At 35.1% G+C, this 24,779-nt stretch overlaps 2 protein-coding genes across 2 annotated transcripts in view; one reads left to right on the forward strand and one right to left on the reverse strand.

The window, feature by feature from the left end:
- Nucleotides 1-24,779, forward strand: part of LOC123310526 — an 86,516-nt gene that overhangs the window by 5,779 nt on the left and 55,958 nt on the right. The window lies entirely within an intron of this gene.
- Nucleotides 10,042-24,779, reverse strand: part of LOC123310527 (dynein axonemal heavy chain 1-like) — an 88,633-nt gene continuing 73,895 nt past the window's right edge. Inside the window, exons 48-60 of the mRNA XM_044894027.1 lie at nucleotides 23,994-24,304; nucleotides 23,011-23,236; nucleotides 22,747-22,942; nucleotides 20,347-20,540; nucleotides 19,798-19,952; nucleotides 15,515-15,881; nucleotides 13,080-13,377; nucleotides 12,739-13,025; nucleotides 12,412-12,680; nucleotides 11,696-11,922; nucleotides 11,337-11,518; nucleotides 10,391-10,520; nucleotides 10,042-10,334 (exon numbers count right to left, since the gene is read on the reverse strand). Of these exons, the coding sequence (XP_044749962.1) occupies nucleotides 10,120-10,334; nucleotides 10,391-10,520; nucleotides 11,337-11,518; nucleotides 11,696-11,922; nucleotides 12,412-12,680; nucleotides 12,739-13,025; nucleotides 13,080-13,377; nucleotides 15,515-15,881; nucleotides 19,798-19,952; nucleotides 20,347-20,540; nucleotides 22,747-22,942; nucleotides 23,011-23,236; nucleotides 23,994-24,304 (3,057 nt within the window). The 3' untranslated portion in view covers nucleotides 10,042-10,119. The remainder of the gene's footprint in view (nucleotides 10,335-10,390; nucleotides 10,521-11,336; nucleotides 11,519-11,695; nucleotides 11,923-12,411; nucleotides 12,681-12,738; nucleotides 13,026-13,079; nucleotides 13,378-15,514; nucleotides 15,882-19,797; nucleotides 19,953-20,346; nucleotides 20,541-22,746; nucleotides 22,943-23,010; nucleotides 23,237-23,993; nucleotides 24,305-24,779) is intronic.

The raw sequence follows: 24,779 nt of genomic DNA on the forward strand, positions 1-24,779 counted from the left end.
TATATTCGGATTCTTCAAAACTCTTAGGTTTTTGAGTTTGGGCGGTTCAACTGTCTGTTGAACAGTTAATTGTTATATTATTTCCTGAAAAATGAAACGATTTTAAACTTTTTAACTGGGTTGTGTACAGAACATAAGTAAATAATTTTTAAACTAACTCACACTAGACATCTCTTCCCTATTCAAAATATGTTGGGGGTTGATTCCACCTTCATGGATTTTTACGAAACTCATTATACCAGCTCGTCCCCCTCAAAACAGAAGTTGGCCTGTTTTTTAAATTCTTCGTTTCTGTGGTCTGGGACACACTGTACCTATAGAAAATAAAGTCTCATACTCGATCAAAGCGCTCATTGTAATACCTGTCGATTCAAAACCCAGCCATTAGGTGGCACGTTTTTTGAATATCGGCATTTTACTAGAAATATCACTTTGTTCGTAGTAGATAATAATAAAGCAAATACATGTTCATTCCTTTAGGAGTAAACACGAATTGGAAGAACGAATATCATGTTGCATACAGTATATTCAAATAGGTAATTTACTATTCAAATTTTTTTCGAAAGTTTTCGATAATTGGTCAAATTTATTGTGAATCTTTGTGCGTTATTCATCGACAAAATCAAATGTAACATAATGCAGTTCATTATATATTGTGGATCCTCGATCCTAATAGAAAGGTACAATAGCTGAGTATAATAATAAAATTCAAACTGTAAAGTGGATTTTTAAGTTTACTTTTTCACTAAAAGAAAAAATTCAATTTCAATGTCCACGAGTTATAGTTTCTATAATGTAATTCCTGATCTTCATTTTAACGTTGGTTCAAGGTAGATAATCGTTACTCCTCGATTGATCTTTTTTTAACTCGTGATTGATGTAACTTGTCATGAAAAATTACCTACGCATAGTTTAATATGACAGTTGAAAATGCAACCATCTTAATATGGAGTCTTTTAATAATATGGGTAATAAAATCTCAATTAACGTCTAAAAAAAAACAAAAATGTGTGCGACACATGAGACATTGGTCGATTTAGTGGAGAAGAAACACGTGAAAACGGTTTTTTTAAGTTACGTAAGTCATTTTGAAGGACGAGTCTGCTATGCAATTATTCATTGTGTTATTTTTAATGCTTTTCGATTTGGGTTGACGGGTGTTCGTTTCGTGAACATTAAAAATTGATGACCCATTAATTTGAATCAGTTAATTGCTTGTAGGAATGAATATCTCATGTTGAACGGGATCTCTCCACTTCAGTTGAAATTTTTTTTGATATGTTAACGCAGCTATTGCGAACTAGCGCAAAAACATGAAATTATCAGGGAGATTATGAGCCCTGGAAAGTTTAGTGAGTGCATCGTTATTCTTCGTTCAATAAATTCAAAGAAATATTCAATAGCAGCGATGAAAAAAGAAGAAATTTTCCAATGAACTGAAAATACTAAAATGAGATATCGCTGATTTTTTTATTATTATTTTTATTATTATTATTATTATTATTTATTTAAATAAGAGTAGAGGAATACACCTATAAACTCACATAAAAACTAAGTTTAAATTGAACACCTGAAGATGAACTTAATACATATGATTGAAAACAAAGAGAAAAAAAAATTATAGAAACACCGTCATCACGACGAGGTCACCCATCTGTCGAAGCTGTTCTTGAATCCATTCACTGAAGACGATTCTACGACGGTTTCAGGCAAGGAGTTCCAAACATTGAACACTCGGTTTGACAGAAACATTTGCCTCTGGGTAGTCCTGAATTTTTCCTTCGCGAGCTTAAATCCATGGCCCCGTAAATTGTTCGTGTTCATACGGTACATATTCATAATATCCGGACCAAAGTGACCATGGGCCGCTCTGTAGGAGAATATTAAGTCGCCTCTCGCACGTCGTTGTTCAAATGTGGGCATATCGAGCACTATCAACCTTGTTTTGTAGTCAGGTCTCCTAACACCGTAGGGAATTCTGGTGCACCATCTCTGAACAGACTCCAACCCATCCACCTAGCCTCGCAAAGAAGTCCACCAAGCCGGACCAGCATACTCCATTATCGGCCGAATATAAGATTTATAAATCATGCCCCAGGAGACAACATCAGTGTTAATTTACGCCTTAAATATTCTACTTTTCATCATAAAAAATGTCTGGGGTGTTTAGTATCTTGCATTCATCAGGAACGCATATCAACCATCAGTTTTTAACCAGAACAAGAACTTACGGATGAACATTACAAGAAGACAACTTCATTTTTCAGAATGAGTTATAATGATATACTTGTCATAAACAATTAACAATCTTCCGGTAGGTATGTAATAACTATTTTTTATTTCATGGACATGAAAGTAATTATACTGTGTACTTTGAAATTACAAGATTGCGCTAATGAAATCTCATTTTCTGATTAATGCTTTTTCAACCCTCCGCAAATTAATATTGAAGGTACACATAAATGCCAACGTGAGAATTAAAAAAAAACTATTATAAACACGCATATTGATTTTTTCACAGACTTGTTATTCAGGTTTGTTCTGATTAATTCGAAAAGTCTAACTTGATTATGAGTGGATTATGTTATTCAGTATAAATATACGAATTGCAATGGGAAATAAAAAAAATTCGGGGAAAAATAATACAAACCTAGTGTCTGTCTAACAAAAATGAATTCAGTAGTGAGAGTATTAGTATTTCAAATACTTTGATGTAAGAAAATATTACACACCGTGACCAACTTTCAGATGAGACAATCGATAATTTTTCTTATATTTTATGACTATTTTACATATTTCATCCTCCATGGATATGGATTTAAAATGAAATATCAAATTCTCATTATAGTTGAAAACATCAACTAACTCGAAATGAAGGCATCTGATTCATCTCAATTAAATAATTCAGGCAGTTTTTTCTTATGCGAGGCTCTAGGTATACACAGAATTGCTGAAATCGAAACAGACAAGATAACAGTCAAATGAACTTATCTATGGAACTTATGTCGAAAAAGTGATTGGATACATCGATCTTTTATTCGAGGGTAAGAACTTTTTTTTTGGTGTAGCAGGGGGAAAATCTGCAAGCCAGATGAACCACCCTATCCTGAGGGGGAACAAGTGTGGGGATTCTCACTCTACTGAGCTCTAGACCCCACTAAAAACCCTTAACTGCTTCTTGAATATTGGTTCCGGGAATTTGCCTATAAACCGTTCATCTCTCAATCGGTTTTCTTCTCGCACACTATCGTGCTGGGATTTATGTGTTTATCCTCTATTGGGTAACACTTTATTGGATTTTTTAATAAGTTTCTGTTCTTATTTTAATCTCTTTTTAATTGATCTCTTGCTCTGCTTCGGCAAATTAGCAGCCTCTTTTTGTCTTCCTCTGGGTCGTAGTCTACTAGTCTTCTGAGTTCTTGATTCTGGTGGTTTTTCGCTTCGAATAATTTCTCTGCTTTTCTGTTCATGAATTCCGTTATGGTTTCCCATTTTAGGTCCCTATAAATCTGTCTATTCCTGACAAATCGAGGTGCATCTATTGCACATTGTAGCAGCTTGTTTTCAGTGGCCTGAATAGGGAATACTCCTTCTGACGAAAATGATGTATTTTTTATGAAATATCTTTGGAACGTCACATTTTGAAATAACCATTTCAACCGTTTCGCAAAAAAACTATTTTAAGCACTTAAAAATGAAAAATAAAAATATGGGTATTTAAAATTTAAAGCGTTTCATGTGGATTGCACAAGTTGGCAACATCGACTGAAATATGCCTTGATAATAAAGGACAACAAATACATTATCTTGATGAGATAGACAAAGATGGCTGTCTAAGAAGTCTGCGACGAACGAGGAAGTTCGTAAAATTTTATGGGATTTTTATGGCCGGTTGCAGTTGAAGCTCGCCAGTAAGTACGCGCCTGTAGATCAACAGCTGATCGGACATTGTTCTTTTCATTGTCTTGTATGCGCTGTTGCCAAATCGTGAACTCCTCACAAAGCGATTTAAATTTTGAAACCCCATATTTGAAGGATGATTTTGAATAGTTTCCGCGGTGAATTTAAAACTCATAATTATTCAGTTTAAACTTGCATATGCAGTGATAACCCAAATTGAGGGGAATTCCCCATTCTTTTTATATGGCTCTTTTCCGCGAAACCCCAGGCAACTGATCCATAAGTCAGTTGAGGCCTAGCAACGGCTTTAATAATCTTCAATTTTGTCTCTTTCGACATGTGGCTTCTTCTTTCTATCAGAGGGTAGAGTCTATTCATCGCTACTTTCGTTCTGTCGATTGCTTGTTTGATATGACTTTTCCAAGTTAATCCTTTGTCAAGCGTTATTCCTTAATATTTGGCTTCATTTTTCCAATCGATTTTTTCGCCGTCAACTTCTAGATACGTTGTGGGTCGCTCTCTTCTCCTCTCAAGTAATATTGCTTGGCTCTTTTGTCCATTGAGCTTGATTTTCCGCTTTATGCACCAGTCATTTGTTTCGTCAATCGTTTCTTGTAGAAGGTAAGAACTTTTGAGATTAAATTCACAACCATATCGCGTCAACCCTTAGTTTTACAACCCCAACCCATAAATTTTGAAAACAGAAGATGGTGTAAGAAGTACCTATCTCATCCTGAGCTCAGAATATTCAATTTCTTTTTCATTTAATTTATTCGCTGTCGAAATATCCACGTTAAAATTTGAACGACACTGGTTCTCCCGTCGAGCATTCTATGTAAATCAATCGAATTTTCACCCACTCATTCATTTTCGATATCTAGTGTATAAGTTATATTTTACGTCGGAAATCCACTAATTTATTTGGGGTTTCCATTATAATTCAATTCAATCGTTCGTCGTCTCGGAAAGCCAGAAATTTTTTTGTCGTCAAACGGAAAAAAAACTGAAAAATATTTTCATCGAAGAACAAATTTTCATTCATATTATTCACACCATTGACTAAAAGTCGAAACCTGCTGAAATTGAAAAAAGACGTTCATAAAATGCTGCCATCTTTTCGACGAAAGTGGAAACTATTGCTCAGAATAAATCAGAGAAAATTTGATTCATTCACACAGCATATTTAACGGACTAATCAGTGCTGTACAGAATTTGAATGTGAATATTTGGAAAATGATTGAATTGAATAAAACAAATAAGATATGCTGAACTGAATATATAAAGTCATTTAAAACGAGGTATCATTTACCTCTTCTTCCCTAATCAAAATTTAGGGGCTGGTGTGGTAACACTAAGGGTTGAAGCGATATAGTTATGAATACAATCTTAAAAATTCTACCCCTACATCGAAAATCGACTTATTTGAGCTTTTTTTTAAATAATTCCATTTGTTTCGTTTTCAAAAGCCTACGTTATATGCAAATAATGAAGCCCCTAATAGCACAAAGTAGTCCTATGGACATCCATAGGACGTCCTCTTCGGACATTACGGACATCCATGGGACGTCCATTTCTGGTACAATGGACGTTCTATGGACATCCGAGGGACGTACAAATGTCACAACTTTGAACCGAATTCGGACGTCCATCGCGGACGTCCAATGGATATCCCGTTGAGACCATCATTAGCTATCTCAACGGTACAAAAATTTACCACGACGTTGGCTATCCTATCTATTAGAATTTTAATGTCCTAGAACCCAATGTCTTACACTCAGACGCAGATGGTGTTATCTGTGTTGTTCTTATTTCCATCCATACTTACTAGAGAGTTTTTACACTTGGCCCGGATTCGAACTCGCGAGTACGTGGGGACATCGCATTACTGAGTCTTCGCTGCAACCGTCCTAGCTACCGAGACTATACGATATTCCTACTTGTAAGAACATATTCATTGTATTGTTAACTGATTTATGGAATAGTAGTCGATTAATACAGAAATACCATATAATAAAAACTAAAGTCTTAAAACTCAAACATAGATTATTTTATAATAATAATTACTCAAGTATTTAGTCTTCGTTCATCATAACGTTATACATAATATAATATTCATAAGATATTCATATAGGTACTACAAAGCGGAAAAATGGAGTTTAGTGAAAAATAATATTAAATTTTGGTGTTCATTGATATACATGTATGTATTATTTGGTCCATATTACGGACTCCTAGTGAATATCCGGTATGGATATTGAAAAGATGTCCCTACCGGATATCCACTAGGTATCCGTGATGGACGTTATACAGACCATGTAACGTGTATATGTAATTTGGTCCATATTACGTCCATTACGGACTCCTAGTGAATATCTGGTATGGACATTCAAAAGATGTCCCTACCGGATATCCACTAGGTGTCCGTCATGGACGTTATACGGACCATGTAATATATACATGTTATTTGGTTCATATTACGTCCATTACGGACTCCTAGTGAATATCCAGTATGGACATTCAAAAAATGTCCCTACCGGATATCCAATAGGTGTCCGTCATGGACGTTATACGGACCATGTAATATATACATGTTATTTGGTCCATATTACGTCCCTTACGGACTCCTAGTGAATATCCAGTATGGACATTCAAAAAATGTCCCTACCGGATATCCAATAGGTGTCCGTCATGGACGTTATACGGTCATACGGACCATATAAGTTATATGGTCCGTACTATGTTCATCACAGACACCTAATGGATATCCAGTAAGGACATATTTTTGACATTGCCTGTATTAAGTCGGTCAGGGACTATTTTGGAACTATATGTCATATAGTCCGTTTTATGTCCATCACGGTCATCCAATGGATATCCGATACGGACATTGTACATAAATCGGACTAAAAATGGATATATATCGTGGACGTCCTAAAACTGTCCGGAAACGGACGTCCAAAGGACATACAAATCAAGTCCATGGACGTTCCGACGTTAAATGGACATAAATTGTACGTCCCATGGACGTTGTGTGCTATTAGGGGCAAATACGAAGAAGTTTCACGTTTCACTGTATCTTGTTAGAATTTCTTCGTGTTCCTGAAAAGAGACATTATCATTGATTTTTAAAAATATTGCAATAACAGTGGGTTCCACAAAGTTTTTAATGGTGTACCAACCATTTTACATTCAATCCCTTGTTCTGGTGACCTCTCACTGGAAACTTTTCAATAAGTCATTCATCGATTGAAAATCAAGCAATTTAAGTATAAATATTCACAGATTTATTATTCTAATCCTAATGATCCAAGCCGATGTATCCAAGATGATTCGTTTTCAGGCGATAACTACCTATAATTAAGCTCCATGAAAAATCGGATGCCCACTATTCTGCCTTTTCTCTAAAGAAGGGAATTTTCACTTTACTTTACTACAGACTACTAGACATCGACATGATTAGAACCAATGAAAATCAGACACAATCGAAAAGTCGATCACGGAAATACCCCATAACAATTATTTAGAATAACATTTTTCTCCTTTAGTCATAAATTAAGAATATGTAATCGGGGTACAATAATTCCGAAGATTATTCATTCATTATTGCTACATCGAGGGCAAAAATTGATTTCACTTGTGGACCTTTCAGGATTGTGCATTATAAACGATATCTTATGACTATTCATAAACCTTTTCTATAAAAGTACTTGGAAAAACAGTGATTCATCATCACCTAAGGTTACCACTTTTTATTCGTGATAATGTAGTCCATCAGGTACTGGGAAAACTTCCTTATAGTGTTTTTCACTCACCACTTATCCATCTTATTTCGTATCAATATGCGTCAAGGTCGTCCTTATTGATATTGTAGTTAATGATTTCTAATTAATGATTTAATATTATGAATTTCTTCAGTTCTCAATCAATTTTCGCAGAAAGTTAGTCACTGAAATTCAGCTTGAGATATATAATCATAATTCAATATACTATTTACTATTTACGCAATTCAATTGCGTCACGCTGTACAGGCTGGGCAAAATTGGTGATACCTGAACTACAACTTTTTAACCCAACGAGATAAAGAAAAATGAATGTACCATTCATGTCGTTTTTTTTCGAGATACTAATAATGCCATCAACTGCAGTCCTCTATCTTATTTTGTTTTTGAGTTATAGGCCAAAATTTAAATTTGGGCGATTTCAACTTTGGTCATTATTTCCGTTTCTGTTTGTGCTAGGATGTTGAAATGCAGACACAATATAGTCACTTTTTTATAGCAATCCAGTGGCGTACTATGATTTTTTTCCTACAGGTTTATTTTCTGAGGTATGACTTAGAAAGAATCGCCATTTTTTAACGTTTCAGAAATATATTATACATCAGCCTCAGTATTTCTGAGTCATTTGTTTTCATAAGAAAAAATACATCTTTATATTATAGACCCTCAAATATACCTGTTGGAAAAAATCATAGTACGCCACTGGATAGCTATCAAAAAAGTGTCTGTATAATGTTTTCATTTCAACATCCTAGCTGACAGAAACGGAGATAAGAATCAAAGTTAAAATTTTAATTTTGACCTATAACTCGAAAACAAAAGATAGAGTAATGCTGTTGATTATGGCATTATTAGCAGTTTCTTGAAATAAGACGACCGTAATGTGCCATGCATTTTCCTCTATCTCGTTGGGTTGAAAAAGTTGTAATTCAGGTATCACCAATTTTGTCCACCCTGTACAGAGAGATGATACCATATCCCACAAATATAAATTAACCACAAAACTATGTATCCTCAGAAGTATGACAGGTTACCGATGTTTTCATCTCGATTATGCGTGTTTTTTATATTCATAAGAATTGGTGCTAGTTATTATCAATTGAGTTCCAAGATGTTATATTTTCCCAATCAATTATTGATTTAGATAATTTCGGCTAAATTGATGTAATACGCAATGTAATTCGTGACAGGTATATTCGAAAGTTTTAAATTTATACCCTTACGTATAGGGTACAAATTTATACCCTTACGTATAAGGGTATAAATTTATATATCGCGCATCGCGTTGTCACGTGACGGCTACTTTGAGGACCCACCGATGAATTATTAATAGTTCGATGGGCTCAACTTTGACTTTTGGAAAAAGAAATCCCCATAGAAGGCTTTACTAAATTCCACTTCTCAGCTCCTTGCCATTTCACCACCATCTTGGAACAAGTAATCGAAGTAAATAAAATAAAAAGCGAGCACAGCTAGTAAGGAATAAAGATAGAGGTAGAAGGCCCTAGAGTTGTAGAGGCTATGTCTACAAATTAAGATTCAAATATGTATTTTATTTGCTTGGAATTAATAAGAAAATGGTTTTCTTGAAATTGCCACATTTTTTTCAAAATATAGTGTTGAAATTCCAGATTTGAGTCTCACCAATATTCAACCATATTCAACTCATTATAAATGTTTTTTTCTAATGAGACACAATTTTTCCTGTACAACTTACAACTGATCTATTCTTTCGGATGAAATTATAGTAAATTCAGAAACTTCTACCTCAGTTGCTACTCTCTGAGCCAGGATATGATGTCGACACAACAATGAGGTGTCATTAACATGGAATTTCGATCCAAATTGAAATCACTAACGATTTTTTAATTACCAGATGAATTATTCGAAATCCTGATAAGTATCGTGGAGGCCTTGAATGCGTCCAACTCAAGGTACCGATGATCTGTAGTTTGGATACTCATCCTTAAATACATACATCAGGCTGTTCTTAAAGGTTATTCTTTTTTCGAACATAAGGTATAACTTGTCAAACTGAGTCGGTCCGAATTGAAAACAGAATTACATATATGTTTTCCACTAACATGAATTGTTTAACTTTAATTAACCACGACAACGGGTTTCGCTATCACAATAGCATCTTCAGATGGGGGAAGGTGAATTCTTTTGAACACATGTTAGTGATTGTTCATCGGCACAATCAATTCAATATAAACCGTTTCAGCAAAAATCACGGATACGAGTTGGGAAAATCATTTGCCCCTGATCGCGTGTGTTCGGCATTGTCGGAAAGCCACCACAAAAACATGTCAGGAAGAAGTCAGGAAAACCTCATTATTTGATGCACAAAAAAAATTCATCGTAGTTGAAATTTTATTTTATAGATATATTGATTTGTACACGTTATAGCTGAGATTTCATTTGAAATCGAATTTTAATCTTAGTAATCTAGAGCACATATCAGGGCCACTCCTCTCTTTATCCAGTGTCTTTCAGGTTTATTGGTAGGTACCTCTATCGCCAGTACATAATTTGTGGAGTGTCCCGTGGTAGATAGCGTACCAGCCCTGGTTAAGGTTTTATAAACCGGGCAAACATAAGTATTATCCGGCTTCTTATGATTTTCTTCCGGTATTAACCACACTACAGGCATTTCTAAAAACATAACACCCTTCACGCATTTTATACAGAAAATATATCAAACAAATTACCCGTATATAATTCTTTAGGATTTGACTCATCCAACTGACCAGTTTGGTAGTTCCATTTAGAGCCCTCCAGAAATAGGCCCCATATACAGCAGCCATCTGGGGGCCTTCTTATTGGTCTCTCGGGTAAAACCTTCAAAAGTTAACGTTAATTGAAAATGTAATATAATATATATGTAATATGAGAGAATATAAAGAATTTTGAATTACTCCCGAAATTGCATCGGATCGATTCATCAATGAGTAACATACTGTTGAAGGCGAAAAATAATATAAATTCACTAAAAAACATAATTTATATGAAATTATTCAAAAAAAATGTTGAACGTTGGTTCCATCAAATTTGACTGGGGGATAAAAAACTAATTGAATAATTTATATACATGTATATATGCATCTTTGATCCTGCTCAATGAAGAAGATTACAGGGCTCTTGAATATATGAAATTGAATAAATAAAAAAGAAAGAAATGCATTAATTATTAGCGAACCTGCAAATTTGGCACACTTGAAAGGAAAAATTTACAAGAAAGACAATCAAGCTTCAGACTCGAGTAACATTCAATACTTACAACTCATACAAGCCTGACCTTTGTTTTATTTCAATTGAGTTGGAGATAAAAAGTTTTTATGTCCGTAGAACTTACTATTCAATACCAAAAATAAATTTGATCGGTTGCGCAAAAACTTTTCATTCTAGTGTGATCAAAAGTCAAACATAAATGCATAGTCAGAAAAATATATTGCGAATATGACAATTTTTTTAAGGATACAACAATATTCTCGATGATATAAAAATTGAAATGAAATTTTGAAAATTATGTAAATCTTGGGGTGGAAAATATTACAGTTAATTTTCCATTCAGATACGGGTCTGATATCATATTTTGAGGTTTTATTTATAGAATGTGGTCATGCACCGAAACCTTCGTATCTGGTAATGGCTTACCTTGAATGCAAAATTGATGGTATCTATTGAAATCACGTATTTCCTTGCAAAGTTCTGAAGGGTTCCCGTTAGGAAGGCCTGCGGAAAATAGAATCCAGAGATCCAAAAAACTGGTGGAATACCCTCGTTCTTCCACTTGATCAAGAATTCAATTCTAGCATGAAGATCAGAAACCCATGCCGCTAAAAACGAGCAGATCATCTCATTGAAAATATTCTGATATTCATTATATTCGATGAAAATCAATAACTGAACATAAAACAGATAATACGATTTCCACAAAATGAGTTTTTAAACCACCAATCATTATATTCGATCACTCACAGCCCCAATTTTGCATTAAACCGTTGGATACATACCTAGAGGTTTCAACGATGGATATGCTTTTGATGCCCACATTTCAGGAACCAGGTTACTGAATAAGCTTCTTGACATTTTTTCTAGGGCTTCCGACATAACCACCAATCCTTTCAGAGCTTTTAGTAAGTCCTTCAAACTATCTGATATAACTTTTAGTAACTTATTATATCGTATAGCCTCTTGCATTATCACGGTATTCAGGGACTCTTCATAGAGTACAGGATATCTGAAACAAGCAACCAAATACAGGGTGAACTCAGTTTATTCGTCAGCAAATTTTTCAAAAAAATATAATTTCAGTAGACTTCAGTTCCAAGGATGGTGCGACGGTATATTTTCTTGACAATTGTGAAATTATTTTGAAATAATAAATCAACAAGTGTTACGATCAGAATTGAACCCGCCAAAAGCAGATGCTGACCATGGTTTCGAAACCATGACGTTTTGTAATATTTTTTAATAAAAACGAAAGTGAGCCAGTGATTCAGTCGACTGGATATTCATCTCCTCGAATATTTACATCCAATTAGATATCACCTTATACGTACCTTTTTCTGGGAAATAAGTTTAGATCTTGATTCATATGCGAATTTAGAATTAATGGATTTAAGTCAAATTGTTGAGAAATTACTACAATTATTCAATAATTTTTAATTTCCTTCATTTGATGAGTGAGAAGTGAGAAGGATTGGTGAAGCAATGCCATTTTACTCACTTTCTAGCTATTTCCCCCAAGTCGAATAATGGGGGTAGATGTTCCAAGATATCTTTGGCAGCGTTTCCTGTAACTTCCTCTTGACTCGCAGCTGCACCACCAATTTGCTTTGGTTGTAACATCAACAATGTAGACAAGCAACTAGAGGTTAGTGCTTGGGCAAAAGTTATATCAGCATTAGAGTGCATTCCGAAAACTTCTGGATCATCATTTATTGGAAGTGATTTGATGTAGTCCAAGTAGTCTAGGTATAACGCGTCTGGAGGTAACTTTGCGAAAAAATATTAATTATTCAGAAATATTTGGCTAGCCTGGTAAAAATCGTACCTGATAGTAAACACCAGTGCGATCGAAACGATACTTAGGGGCAACAACTTTTGGATCGTAATAGTCTCCTAAGATATTCATCAGACATCTTCTGTCCCAGTCATCAGTAACTCTTCCACCATAATTGATGTGACCAGCAGTATATGTCAGTACTTTGAATGGTGTCTGATCGTACTCCATGAGGAACATGTGCAATTGGGATATACAAATTTTCAAATCACCCGTGGTGAATTCGTATGGTATATTGAAACCCAGAGGGCCAAATTTCCTTCTTTCCAACAGAACAGCTAGAAATGAAAGAGTTTTAAAACTGTTTTTTTTTTCATGAAACGTCGACTCACCGTGGAATAGACAGAGGGCAAAAAGAAGCATCTTGAAAGGTGGAGCCTTCGGATGTTCGGACTGAAGGAAATCACTCAGCTCCGCTACCTGGCTGATATAAGCCCTGAGTAGATTAGCCTTTATGCCAGACGGTGGCTCTATCGTCATTTTTGAACTGTTTTGTAATATGGATACCGGAAAATGGGGCGAAGGTGTCGATGTTAACCACAGCCTAAAATCTCTGTGGGTATTTTCCGGCTCGATGTTTTCAATGAGGTATTCCAGTCTTGGCATCCAACTAGGTGCTAAGTGACAGTTCTGCAAAATATTGATAATTTGGACTTTGTGAATACACTCATTTCAGATTTTAGATGGTCCTGTCCATTAGCACGTCTGTCAGTCCTACTGCTATATTCAGCATATCAAATCCCAGCACAAATACTCAATATATATATATATATATATATTCTTTTGAATGTAAGCAATACATTTTTAGTTATCAAACAATATAGCATATGTATGAGTTTTAGCAAAGGTTAGTGTAACGGGGTACCATACAATTTGGAGTATGATACAAGAGCTTAGGGAAAAACCTCAGTAAAAAAACCCTGTCTCCCCGTGGGAAGTGTAGTGATGACAAATTTGTTTACAGAATAAGCTTTGAATACTGAAGGGCTTCCTTTCCATTGACATAAAAATTTCTTTATCCTCTTTCCATTTCGAAATAATATCTGAAACAAAGAAACAGAGCAGAAAACGAGAAAAAAAGAATAATAAAACCTTCATCCAAACTTATTTCAAGACTTGATGATGACTGAAGAAAAAAATGAATAATCATAGGTACATAACTTGTTTTTCAATTGCATTGGGAGGAATATCATCTCTGCGTCAAAAATCTTCTGCTGATCTTGGTGGAGAATCACCCTCGTCGTTAGAAATGCCTTCAGTACTCAAATTAATTATAGCTTAATCTTGCTTTTGACTGGGAGGGTCTTTCGACCAGGTCCAGTCTTCCAAGTGATGATTCTTCTGTTCTTCAGTTGTTCGAGGAACGCTACAGGACCCTTATATTGGGGAATCATCTCCCATAGATATATCAGTGGTTATTCAGTAGAAAATTGAAAAAACGGGGAAGAAATTCAAAAAACTTCTGACATTTTATTGACAATTTCGATCAAATACTCAATGATCAAACTAGTTCAGTTCAGACGAAATATAACCAAACCGATGGGACTCAGTTCAACCTTCAGAAACATTAACAGCGGGTTTCATAAAACTTTGATTGTCCGATCAACGATTTGACAGTTACTCGAATTCTAAAACGATATCACTGAAACATTTTAATTTCTGAATATATCAAAGAAGTAGCAATTGATAATAATTGAATGGACGTAGGAACATCTTAATTTGATGCGAGAATGATAATGTGAATGATCATGATTGAATTATCGATTAAAAACAAATTGACGTCTATTCGTCAATCCAGCGTTGATTCCCTGGTCAAGCTTTATGAAACCCGGGCTAAAAGTTTCAAAAACTGTCATAGTTCATCCCTACCTAAGACAGCACCAATTTCAGGTTAGTGGACATTTCTAAGCTTCCCAATTCAAACCGAGTATAATTTGTGGAAATGAATTGTTGAGGCTCGTGGAACACATTACGTGAATTTTCTCGATTATTTACCTTATAACTTAAAAACAAACTCTGTTTGATAGTTTTGAGACTCTCCTTCAAATTCATCAATTTCTGGATATTAGAATGCAGATGAAATAACATTTCGATGGACTGTATTTTATAAAGTGCCATCAAGAAAAAGAATTCTCGAATTCTTGCAAAATTCAAATTGAATAATCTGTTTTTTCAGTTTGTTCCACTTAAATATGAATGGGAACGTTAAGATCCAAAATTTACAGTATTTCGAAAAAAAAAATCTCAAAAATTCTGAAAATTATGCTATATTCAGCGGTCTGTCGAATTTAATGATCATAACCGCAAACAAACAGATGCTGTTCGCAATAGTGAATAGTCAGAAGAAGCGAGTATTGAGATAATGAAATGAATAGAGATATCATCGCTCGTGGATAAAGTGTAATATTCTACTCTCATATTATTTTTTATCATAATATGCAAGTTGAATAATATACTAGAATCATCTGATTCGTTGAGCATTATGATATTAATTAATCACTGATTAATTATTGATTAACAAAATCCAGGGAAGGAAACTGAACGCAAGAGTGATGCGCATGCTACGGTAGTCATCGGGTGTCACAATACAAGACAGAATGCGGGCAAGGAAGGCGCACCCCAAATAAATGGGAAGAGGTCTAGACAGAAGAAGAAGAAGATGAAACAATCTGTGCATCTTGAGGTGAGATAACGTAGCAGAATAATTTTTGTTGATGATATTCAAATTAACCATGGATGATAATTAAACACTCTTCTCAGAGGTTACCTGAAAGAATATCCAGGATCCAGCATCGCAGCCGCTCTTAATTAAGGCTTCTGCCCTGGGCCCTTGACCTTGCCCTAACGAAATCGAGAACATCCTCTTCGCCATTTTCATCCTCTCAGCGAATTTATATAAATCGGCGGCCGGGTCTGTACCCGTTGATAAAACGAATATCAAAGGTACGGTTGGACCAGACTCCGCGAACATTTCACCGAGATCGGTGGTCTGAGGCTCAACAAATCGCTGTCCGAGCTCATGAGCCAAAAATATCTGGATGGCATTCGTAACTTTGTCAGGACGAAGGCACTTCAGAACCAACAATCGTTGGAAAAAGGATAACTGGGATTCGAAGGGTTCTGGCAGGGATTGTCTGAAATTATGGGAAGAATTTTTTTGTTTATGAATTTAACAAAGGAATATTGTCTATAGTTTGAGACGTAAAGAGAAATACTTGGCCCCGAGGGCCTACAATTTGTTACCCTTGAATATCAGAAACTGTAGAAGATTCTATATGCAATATAAGACTATTGTACATATAAACTATACTTCATTTATGGAATTGATTGATTGATTTCACAGTTGATTTGCATGTTTTTGTTTATAAATTTTTATTTTTTGGTTTATTATAGGAAGGATATTATATTTAGAAAAAGAGAAAAATCCTCGATTAACACTGCACAAAACAAGTTAAATCACTTAGGCCCGTTTGCACCAATCCCCCTTAAAAGGAATACTTAACTAAGAGTAGTTTATAGTTAATGGACGCTTAATTTTATTCCCAGTTGCACGACTGCGGCTTAACAGAATCTTAAGTAAGGCACCCTCAACTCAAGTTTTTATATCTAGTGATATTTCTGTTTTTTATTTTGGTGCAACTTCATCCTAGTCCAATAAAGCTTTTTCATTGGTTGGCCGGTTGCCGATGATCGTTGTCATTTCATTAACCTAACTTTATTGTCCTGTCAGTCAGTGTCAAGTAAACTATTATATTCAAAGATTATAGAGTAGAAAGATAGGAAACGAAGCGACTAGAGTGATGTGAGCGCCATCTGTGTTTCAAATGTGTTTTTAAGGCCCTAAGACTGGTTAAAATTTCAATTCGAGGGACATATGAAATTTTGCGAGATGTCAGAGTCATATGGCCATTTTGATCAAACAGGTTTTGAATGTTTTGATTCTCGTATCCATAGACAACCTCGTATCGCCATTTGTTTTTCAAGCCCGTTCTAGTTGCTGATTATTGAAATTTGTGTCTAATTTCTTGGCGAAAACCTCAGAATATCGTTCGAAAATTATTGTATGGTGAAGAACTGTGGATCAAATAAAACGAATTTTACTAAGGAAAATGGGAATGTAAGTATTAAAACTGGTAACATGTGACTCGGTCATTCATTGATTTTTATTTTCAGTGCTACGAAGTGGATAAAATTTTCAGGGCGTAGAGGCCTGCAGACACTACTGACTACACCATGTGCAATGAACATTTTACTGCAAGTCGATTGTGAACTGTTCATCCACGTAAATTGTTGTATGCAGGAAGCATCCCTTGCATGAAGGGCCCATTTAGGGGAAATTATGACTTTTATACTTCCACGTCGGCGAATCGGGTGACTGTCAAATTGTCGTTTGGAAAGTCAAAGTTTTATAAAACCTTCTGTGAGTGTTTTGTTCATTCGTCAATCAATTTGTATATTGTGCCATAAAGAGACCATACCATGAAGAAATCATAAAAAAGCATGAAGAAATTATACTAACGGGCTTGAATACAGGTCTTGTATACCTCTGTTAGTTTTTTTTCAATTGTGGTTCTGAAAATTGTGGTTCTGAAAATTATGTTTTGAATAATATGTAAGTAACGGAAATGTGTATCCTATGACGGTAAATTGAATATTGGTTCATATCAATTTCTGATATAAATTGTACAAATTCAACTCAGTTTATTAATTCAAAACGTTTTCACAGAAAAAACACCTTTGACGTACCTAACCATGTACTCTTGTATCCTAGTCAGAGCTCTATTCGTTGTCCATAATTTCAAATTTTTGTAAATTTTTTATAGATTGCAAATAAAAATTTATCACATCCAACAGCGTATTTCATTGATACCAATCGATTCCAAACAATGTTCAGATGAAAACTAACATCCTGGTCACAAAACAAAATTTCGCGCCCCTTTATAATTATAAAACAGAAAACTGTTATTAAACAGTTTTTCTGTATTGATAATACGTTTTCAGCGACATCTCATTGTCAAATGTGTTTTCACTGGCCAAAATGTAGTCGGTTTTTAGTACTAGCGATATGAGGGCGTTTCCTATCTTTCTACTCTATAATCTTTGATTATATTATTATCAAAGAGTGACAACTTTTTGTTGCTGAATTAGCATTATTATTGATAATGAAATGGATTGTCAAATAAAAGGTACTTGACGTTATTAGAAAACCACAGCAGTTCTGCAGCCAGTTTATGAGTTCAACAAATTATTTTAGGTTAGAATCGCCCCCTTAAATACCTAAGTGGTCATAACAGAAGCGCTTAAATTTAAGGCTAGCTTTAGCCATTTAAATGTCACTTAACAGTTGGTGCAACGTAATTTAAGTTAAGGGTTCATTTTAAGGGATACTTAACACTAATGGCCGTTTGCACCGTTTCTCTAAACAACGATTATATTCTTAAACAACGTTTAATTCCTTAACCGGGTTGCACCGTTCCTAAACGTTGATTATAAGGCCCTCAAACGTTGTTTAAACTAATCGCAGAAATTTGCTCGATTAAAGCTCGATTAAAACGTTGATTGAAGTAATACTTCAAATTCGATTGACAACTGTGTTTTCTATTTGTGTCGATATAAAATTCGATTTAATAATGGATGATTTGGAAGATGAGATATTACTTGATGATGATCCTGATGCACTTGGCAATATCGAATTTGAATTCCCCCGATGTTTTCCCCGTAGAAGAAATTATTTCGAAAGAATGGACCTCACTTTTTTCAGAAGATTTCGTTTAACGAAAGAAACCGTGTTATTTTTTTTGCCATATATGGAGAATGATTTGGAAGTTCCCAGATGTTTTCCCTGTAGAAGAAATTATTTCGAAAGAATGGACCTCACTTTTTTCAAAAGATTTCGTTTAACGAAAGAAACCGTGTTATTTTTTTTGCCATATATGGAGAATGATTTGGAAGTTCCCAGATGTTTTCCCTGTAGAAGAAATTATTTCGAAAGAATGGACCTCAATTTTTTCAGAAGATTTCGTTTAACGAAAGAAACCGTGTTTTTTTCGTGTTTTGCCATATATGGAGAATGATTTGGAATTTAATAATTAGTTATATTATAGAAATATAGATATTTCAGGAATAATAGTGTGGCAACAATAAATCAATTGATAGCTACATTGAGGTTTTATGCTAGTGCTGGTTACTTGGCTTCTGTTGCCAATTTCATAAATGTAGATGTATCGACAGCATCAAGAATTATTGCTAAATTTTCATTAGCAATTGGTAAATTATATTCCGAATTCATTAAAATGCCAAAGATGAGGAAATAGTGCAAATCCAACAGTCCTTTCACAAGAAGGCTTCTTTTCCTAGACTAATAGAATGTGTGCATGCTACTCAGAGTACTCATGTTCGCACTTCAAATTCGAAGCACAACACCGAAACTCCAAAAGAAATGTTCGAATTTTCCACCTTGACAACAGAACTTTAGTCACAAAACCTTGAATTCTTTTTCTTTTTAATTTATCTTCTATGATGTGCTTGGCTGAAATTTTGAATTTTCTATGCTGTAAGTGGTGTTGCCAAACCTATCGATGATTAAAGTAAACAGCGATTATGATTCCACGGTGCAAACCGACAACCGCTAAGCAACGTTTAAATATTAAACATCGATTAGTTTAACCATGGTTACCAGCGAAACGGTGCAAACGGGCATAAGTGCGTTTGGTGCAAACGCTTCTTAGGTGCATGTTTGTAGTTTTGTAGATTTATTTAATAAGTATGTGTGGGTTAAATTGTGGAGTTGTAGAATGAATGAATAAATAAATATATAAAAATTAATGAACAAATTAGCGGTTGGTGAAATATGATGAAAATTTTCTGTTCTCATTCTATATCTCATGATAAAAATAAAAAATGCTAATGGATTTACTAACCAGTTCCCCAGTAATGTGGCACAATAAATAATTCTAGAATTAACTACACCTAGAAGTCGTATTCAGTAACACAGAGACAAGCAAATAGGTACCAATATTGCAACTCAACATTGAATCAATATAAACTCACAGTTGGGGTTCCTGTGCCTCGAACATCATCTGATAATGGGCCTTTTTTACTGCGAACGTGTTCGTGAATGACTCAAATGTAGGAAGTACTCGCAGGGATAAAATTTCATTCCAGGATTTACTGGAAAGCCACTCAGGACAGGGATTGCGATCCGTCTACGTATAAAGAAAATATAACTGATAAAAAAGGTAATTTCCAGGTAAAAATAATTGTTCACAAAATCACTCAGAAAATACAGTGACATTATGATTAACATACAGAAAATTCTCAAGCACAATATCCTACGTATTGTTTACTGATTTAATATTTTATATCATGTTCGATTATTGTATTTCGTGTAAATGAGCCTTTATTGTTAATAGAAATAATGAATACTTGACAAATTATAGGTGAATGAAATGGAAGAAAATGGTTGCCTAATTGAAGAAGCGGACAAGAACGCAACTTGTTAAGAACTATTAATTATCGATTTCAGATATCGTCAAAGACTTCTTTGAATGATCAAAGGTTTTTCAGCAACCTTTATTTCAGTAACGTAAAGGAACATACCCCTATCGGCGATCCTCCAGCTAAGAAATGGTGCCATTCATGGCCATCAATTTTATTTATGTCCATTAAAATCCTGGCGCACATCAGGAAGGCGAAATGAAGTTTGTGCTTTTCGAAAAGACTTCTGCAGACGTTGGTGAACAAGCTGAACGTGAAATGTTCATTTATGATGTACACCCTCTGGGCAATTTCACCTTTAATTAAAAATAATTAAAAAAGGAAACCCCAAATAGGTACAAGTTGAGGAGAAGAAAAAGTTGACGCTAACGTTACGTTTTCTCCATTCACTTTTGTAAAAGGAGTCGGTTGGCCATGAAATAATTTTCTTAAGCTTTTGTAACTAGAATGTCAAAATGAGGTTGCCAGAATTAATTAACTACATAGAAAGTTAATATTTCTTGTTACCGCTACAAGAAAGTAGTAAGTGCTTGCCAAAGAGACAAGACAAGAGTATCAGAAAGTGCAATAGCACAAAATATAGAATCGACATCCGCTCATTCTAAATAAGTTATTAATAGTAACCCTCATATTTTGAAATCGACAATATATCAGACGGTATCGAGTATATATAATATAGAAGTTAGTTTGATGTTTGAGACTGAAGTTTTTTTAACGGCATGCAGACAATTATTGATTTCTGAAAAAAATTACCTCCTCGAGCAGAACTCGAACCTACGACCCTTGATAGCCGTTCAAGCACTCTGCCATTTGAGCTACCGAAGGAAATGTTAATTCAGAATTCCATTATTGTCTACAAGCAGATAAAAAAAATTTCAAATATACTATTCGATGATTTTGGTCCTATACAAGATGGTTTGTCAAAATTTCATGTCCAGCCGACTGCTCTTATAGAAGTAGATGGAGTAAATAAATGTTAAGGTACAGATGCTCAAAAATTGTACGAGAGAATGCGAGTATGCTACCTGCCACACATTCAAATTAAATTGAATTGGACTAATTGGTTTAAGCTTGTACATTATTTCCACTAGCAACCTGTGGTGTGTGACACCATAAAGTAAATCAACGGGTGTTTTCTGTATGTGACACCAGCACGTACCTACTCACGGACTAGCGGAACCTGCAACGGCAATAAAAATCCCATAAAACTGTGGTGACGAAGACCGCATACTCTCGTGTGACTTTTGAGCATGTGTATTAGTGTTGTTCATAATCGGATGATTTCAATAATCGGATTATGGCGATTCGAATGATCTCAATAATCGAATGATCATTCGAATTAAAAATAACCTGAAACCTTTGGTTCTATACTGAAACCTACGAATCGAGCATTCGAATGGTGGCGATGGGGTTGCAGCAGGTTGTCGAGCAGACATTCGAATTCTACTCATCATTTGAATGTTTTCGAAACGAAACTATCTCGATCGAGTTTCGAAGCTCGGTAAGGACCGGACTGCAATATCAATTAGTTTCATTACTTATGTTTTGAATTTAGCATCCAAAATAAATAAGAGATTTTTTCATTTCTTCCTACCTCATTATTATCGGTAGGATGACCGATTTGCGATTCAATTATCGTTATTAATCGTGGACCAAGTTCTACCGAAAATATCATTGAATATAGTCAGAAATGAAAGAAGTTTTAATTTCCGTTCAATTCCGAGATGAGAAATGTCTTAGTCCACGCCTGTTAAAAGAAGTAATAAGACTTAAATGCCCATTAACAACCTTTACATGAACTCTAGAATCTGCCCGATTCTCTACACCCTAGTGCCGAGGCCCAACCTCAAAGGTTTTAGATTTCAGGTTATTTCATTCATCGATTTCTTCATAATCTTCATGCAACGATGCAAAACGGTTAAAGTTAGGTTCTGTAATCAGGTTATTTTTCATTCGAATTCTCGATTTCAATAATCGGATTAACGATTATTTTTAATTCGAATTATAACATCACTAATGTGTATAGGTGCATCCACATTATGCCGCTGTGTGCCCAGCGGCTTTGCCAATCGACAAAATCTCATCGGCAAAGCCAACGAGAGAAGACGCATCCACATTAACACGGCTGTACAAAGTCTAAATTGCTCGAAGCCACTGAGGCCAGCGGTTGGCTGGCTCACTATTAATTTCCGTTGGCTTCCTTTGATGGAGACCGACAGTTCAGCGATTTTTTAGCGGCACACAACTGCATGGTAGCATAAGCCGACTGTACATCCACATGCGCAGCGGCCTTCCATTTGGCACACATCGGTATAATATGGATGCAGCTTATCAGTATCTACCTAAAGCCCCTGGCTCTCCGTTTGCATCAATGCATTTGAGGCAGGTTGGTAGACCTAACGTTAGGGCTCACTTTTTCCTGTGATTATAGTTATAACTGCATAACTGCTACATAAGTCAGAGAAACAAGTAGAATTGAGGCAATAAAACTTGATAACTCACTCGATTTCTCAGTCACAGCCATACTATTCATGAATATCGATATAAACCACTCCAAAGAATATTGGTACATCGGATCAACGTTGGAAAGGTCAGCCAGGCAGAAGAACAAAATTTGAGCTCTGTTGGCTACAGGAATATACAGAGCTCTGGTATTATCTATATCGATTTGTGTGATTTCAGCAGATTCCACTTTGTTCTAATAATGTGATATTGAGGAGTTACTGAATTTGTTCTCAAGGTAGACGTTCCTTTCGCTAAACTTACTTTTATATCTTCACTTTTAACCTTTGAGGCTTCCAAAGTTATAATGAAATCCAGATCATCCAATGGAGAACCTTCGGATATGCTCAATTTATACAGAATCCTGTCCTCGATTTCTTTCAGCTCGGCCTTCATCTGGGCTGTGCTGACGACAATCTGTTGGCGTTGCTCCTCAAGATCTGGTCTTTCTTGCATCACGACTAACGCTAGAAGTTGATCTTGGAGGCCACTTAAATATCACAAAGAAGATATTTAAGACCAAGTATACACTAAAGCGAAAAGCCATAAAATTTGGAAATAATAAATAAAGTAACTGATTTTTAAACTGATATTTTTTGGCATCGTAAACCCTGTTCAAAAAACATTCGCCAACTAAAACTAAACAATAATTCAGTCCTGATTAATTCGGATCCTTGCTTAATTTCTCAACGAAATGGCTAGAATTGGAATGCCAGGGAAGGAACCATTTCCAAGACATTAGGATTGTTAATTCGGTGAAGAGTCAGTCTATTCAATCGCAAGTCGAATTCACAAAACGATACAGTAGAGTAATATTGAATTTCTGTCTACCAACGTTGACAAGGAATTCCCATTGTGTTGCTTCAAGTTCGAGAATCAGAAGAGGAATTTCTATAGCGTGGTTTTAATCGAGATTGTCTTTTTGTCCTCTTGCAGTTTCGAATAAACTCCGATAGTCTAATGAAATTATCAGGCCGCGTACAAATTGAATCCATAAGTGCCATTCATTTTTATGTGAAATTTCAAAAAGTAATTTTTTCTAATTATGATATATGACATGTAAAGTGACACTTTCTGAAACGTTTTACTTTTATCCATTGCAACCCCTTATTTAACTTCGTAAAAAATAATGTACCTATATGTATACAATAAAGTTTTCATTCATTGCATTGACCTGCCTCAAATAAGTATTCAAATTTCACAACGATGACCATTATTCATGATTAATCAATCTGATTGTCCTTTACCTGGGAACTAGTGTGAAATTCACTAGAAGAATTTTCACAGCAATTTCAGGAGTATAGTGAGGGTTCGGAAGTTTCGTAGTCATAAAGAGTCGGAAATTATTATCATAAGGCACGATTGTCTCTCCTAGTTTCATAACCATTGTTCCTCCTTGCTTGAACACTTGTCTCAAGAGTACAGGGTCGAGTGCCGGGTCTAATTCCAATCCAATATTCTCTATAAGAACAGGTTTTCCAAATCTCACCGCTGATTCCAATGTTCTTATGAGATTTTTATCTGACAACTTAGCTATGGCTAATCCATTATTTTTTTCCTAGAAGGGAATAAACACCTTGAAGATTGTTGTTCATCTCTACAACCTTCTTCAAAATAAAAAGTACTCAAGGCTCAATTACAATGCTTCATACTCATATGATATATTTTATCATCATTAATGCTTTCATTTAAGTTTCAAAAGAGTTAGTTCCTCGACTATTTCTGGAATATCTCGAAAATTGTGAGCTTCAGCGCATTTAAAATATTAACATAAAGGGGGGTCTGCACCGTTTTATAGTCCAAGTTCCCAGCGACCAGACATAACTTATTTTCACACAGATGAAACTTCAGGATCTCAGAAGAGTCTCATGTGCTTTGAAAACCTGCGAACTTGTGGAGCTTGCCTAGTGACACCTGGGTAGATACCAGGTGACAAATGTAACTAAAAATATATCTTTGAAACGTCACATTTTGAAACAACCATTTTAACCGTTTCCCAAAAAAAATTGTTTCAAGTAGTTAAAAATGAAAAA

Source organism: Coccinella septempunctata, chromosome 3, assembly GCF_907165205.1.
Source record: "Coccinella septempunctata chromosome 3, icCocSept1.1, whole genome shotgun sequence".
In the NCBI taxonomy this organism is placed as follows: domain Eukaryota; kingdom Metazoa; phylum Arthropoda; class Insecta; order Coleoptera; family Coccinellidae; genus Coccinella; species Coccinella septempunctata.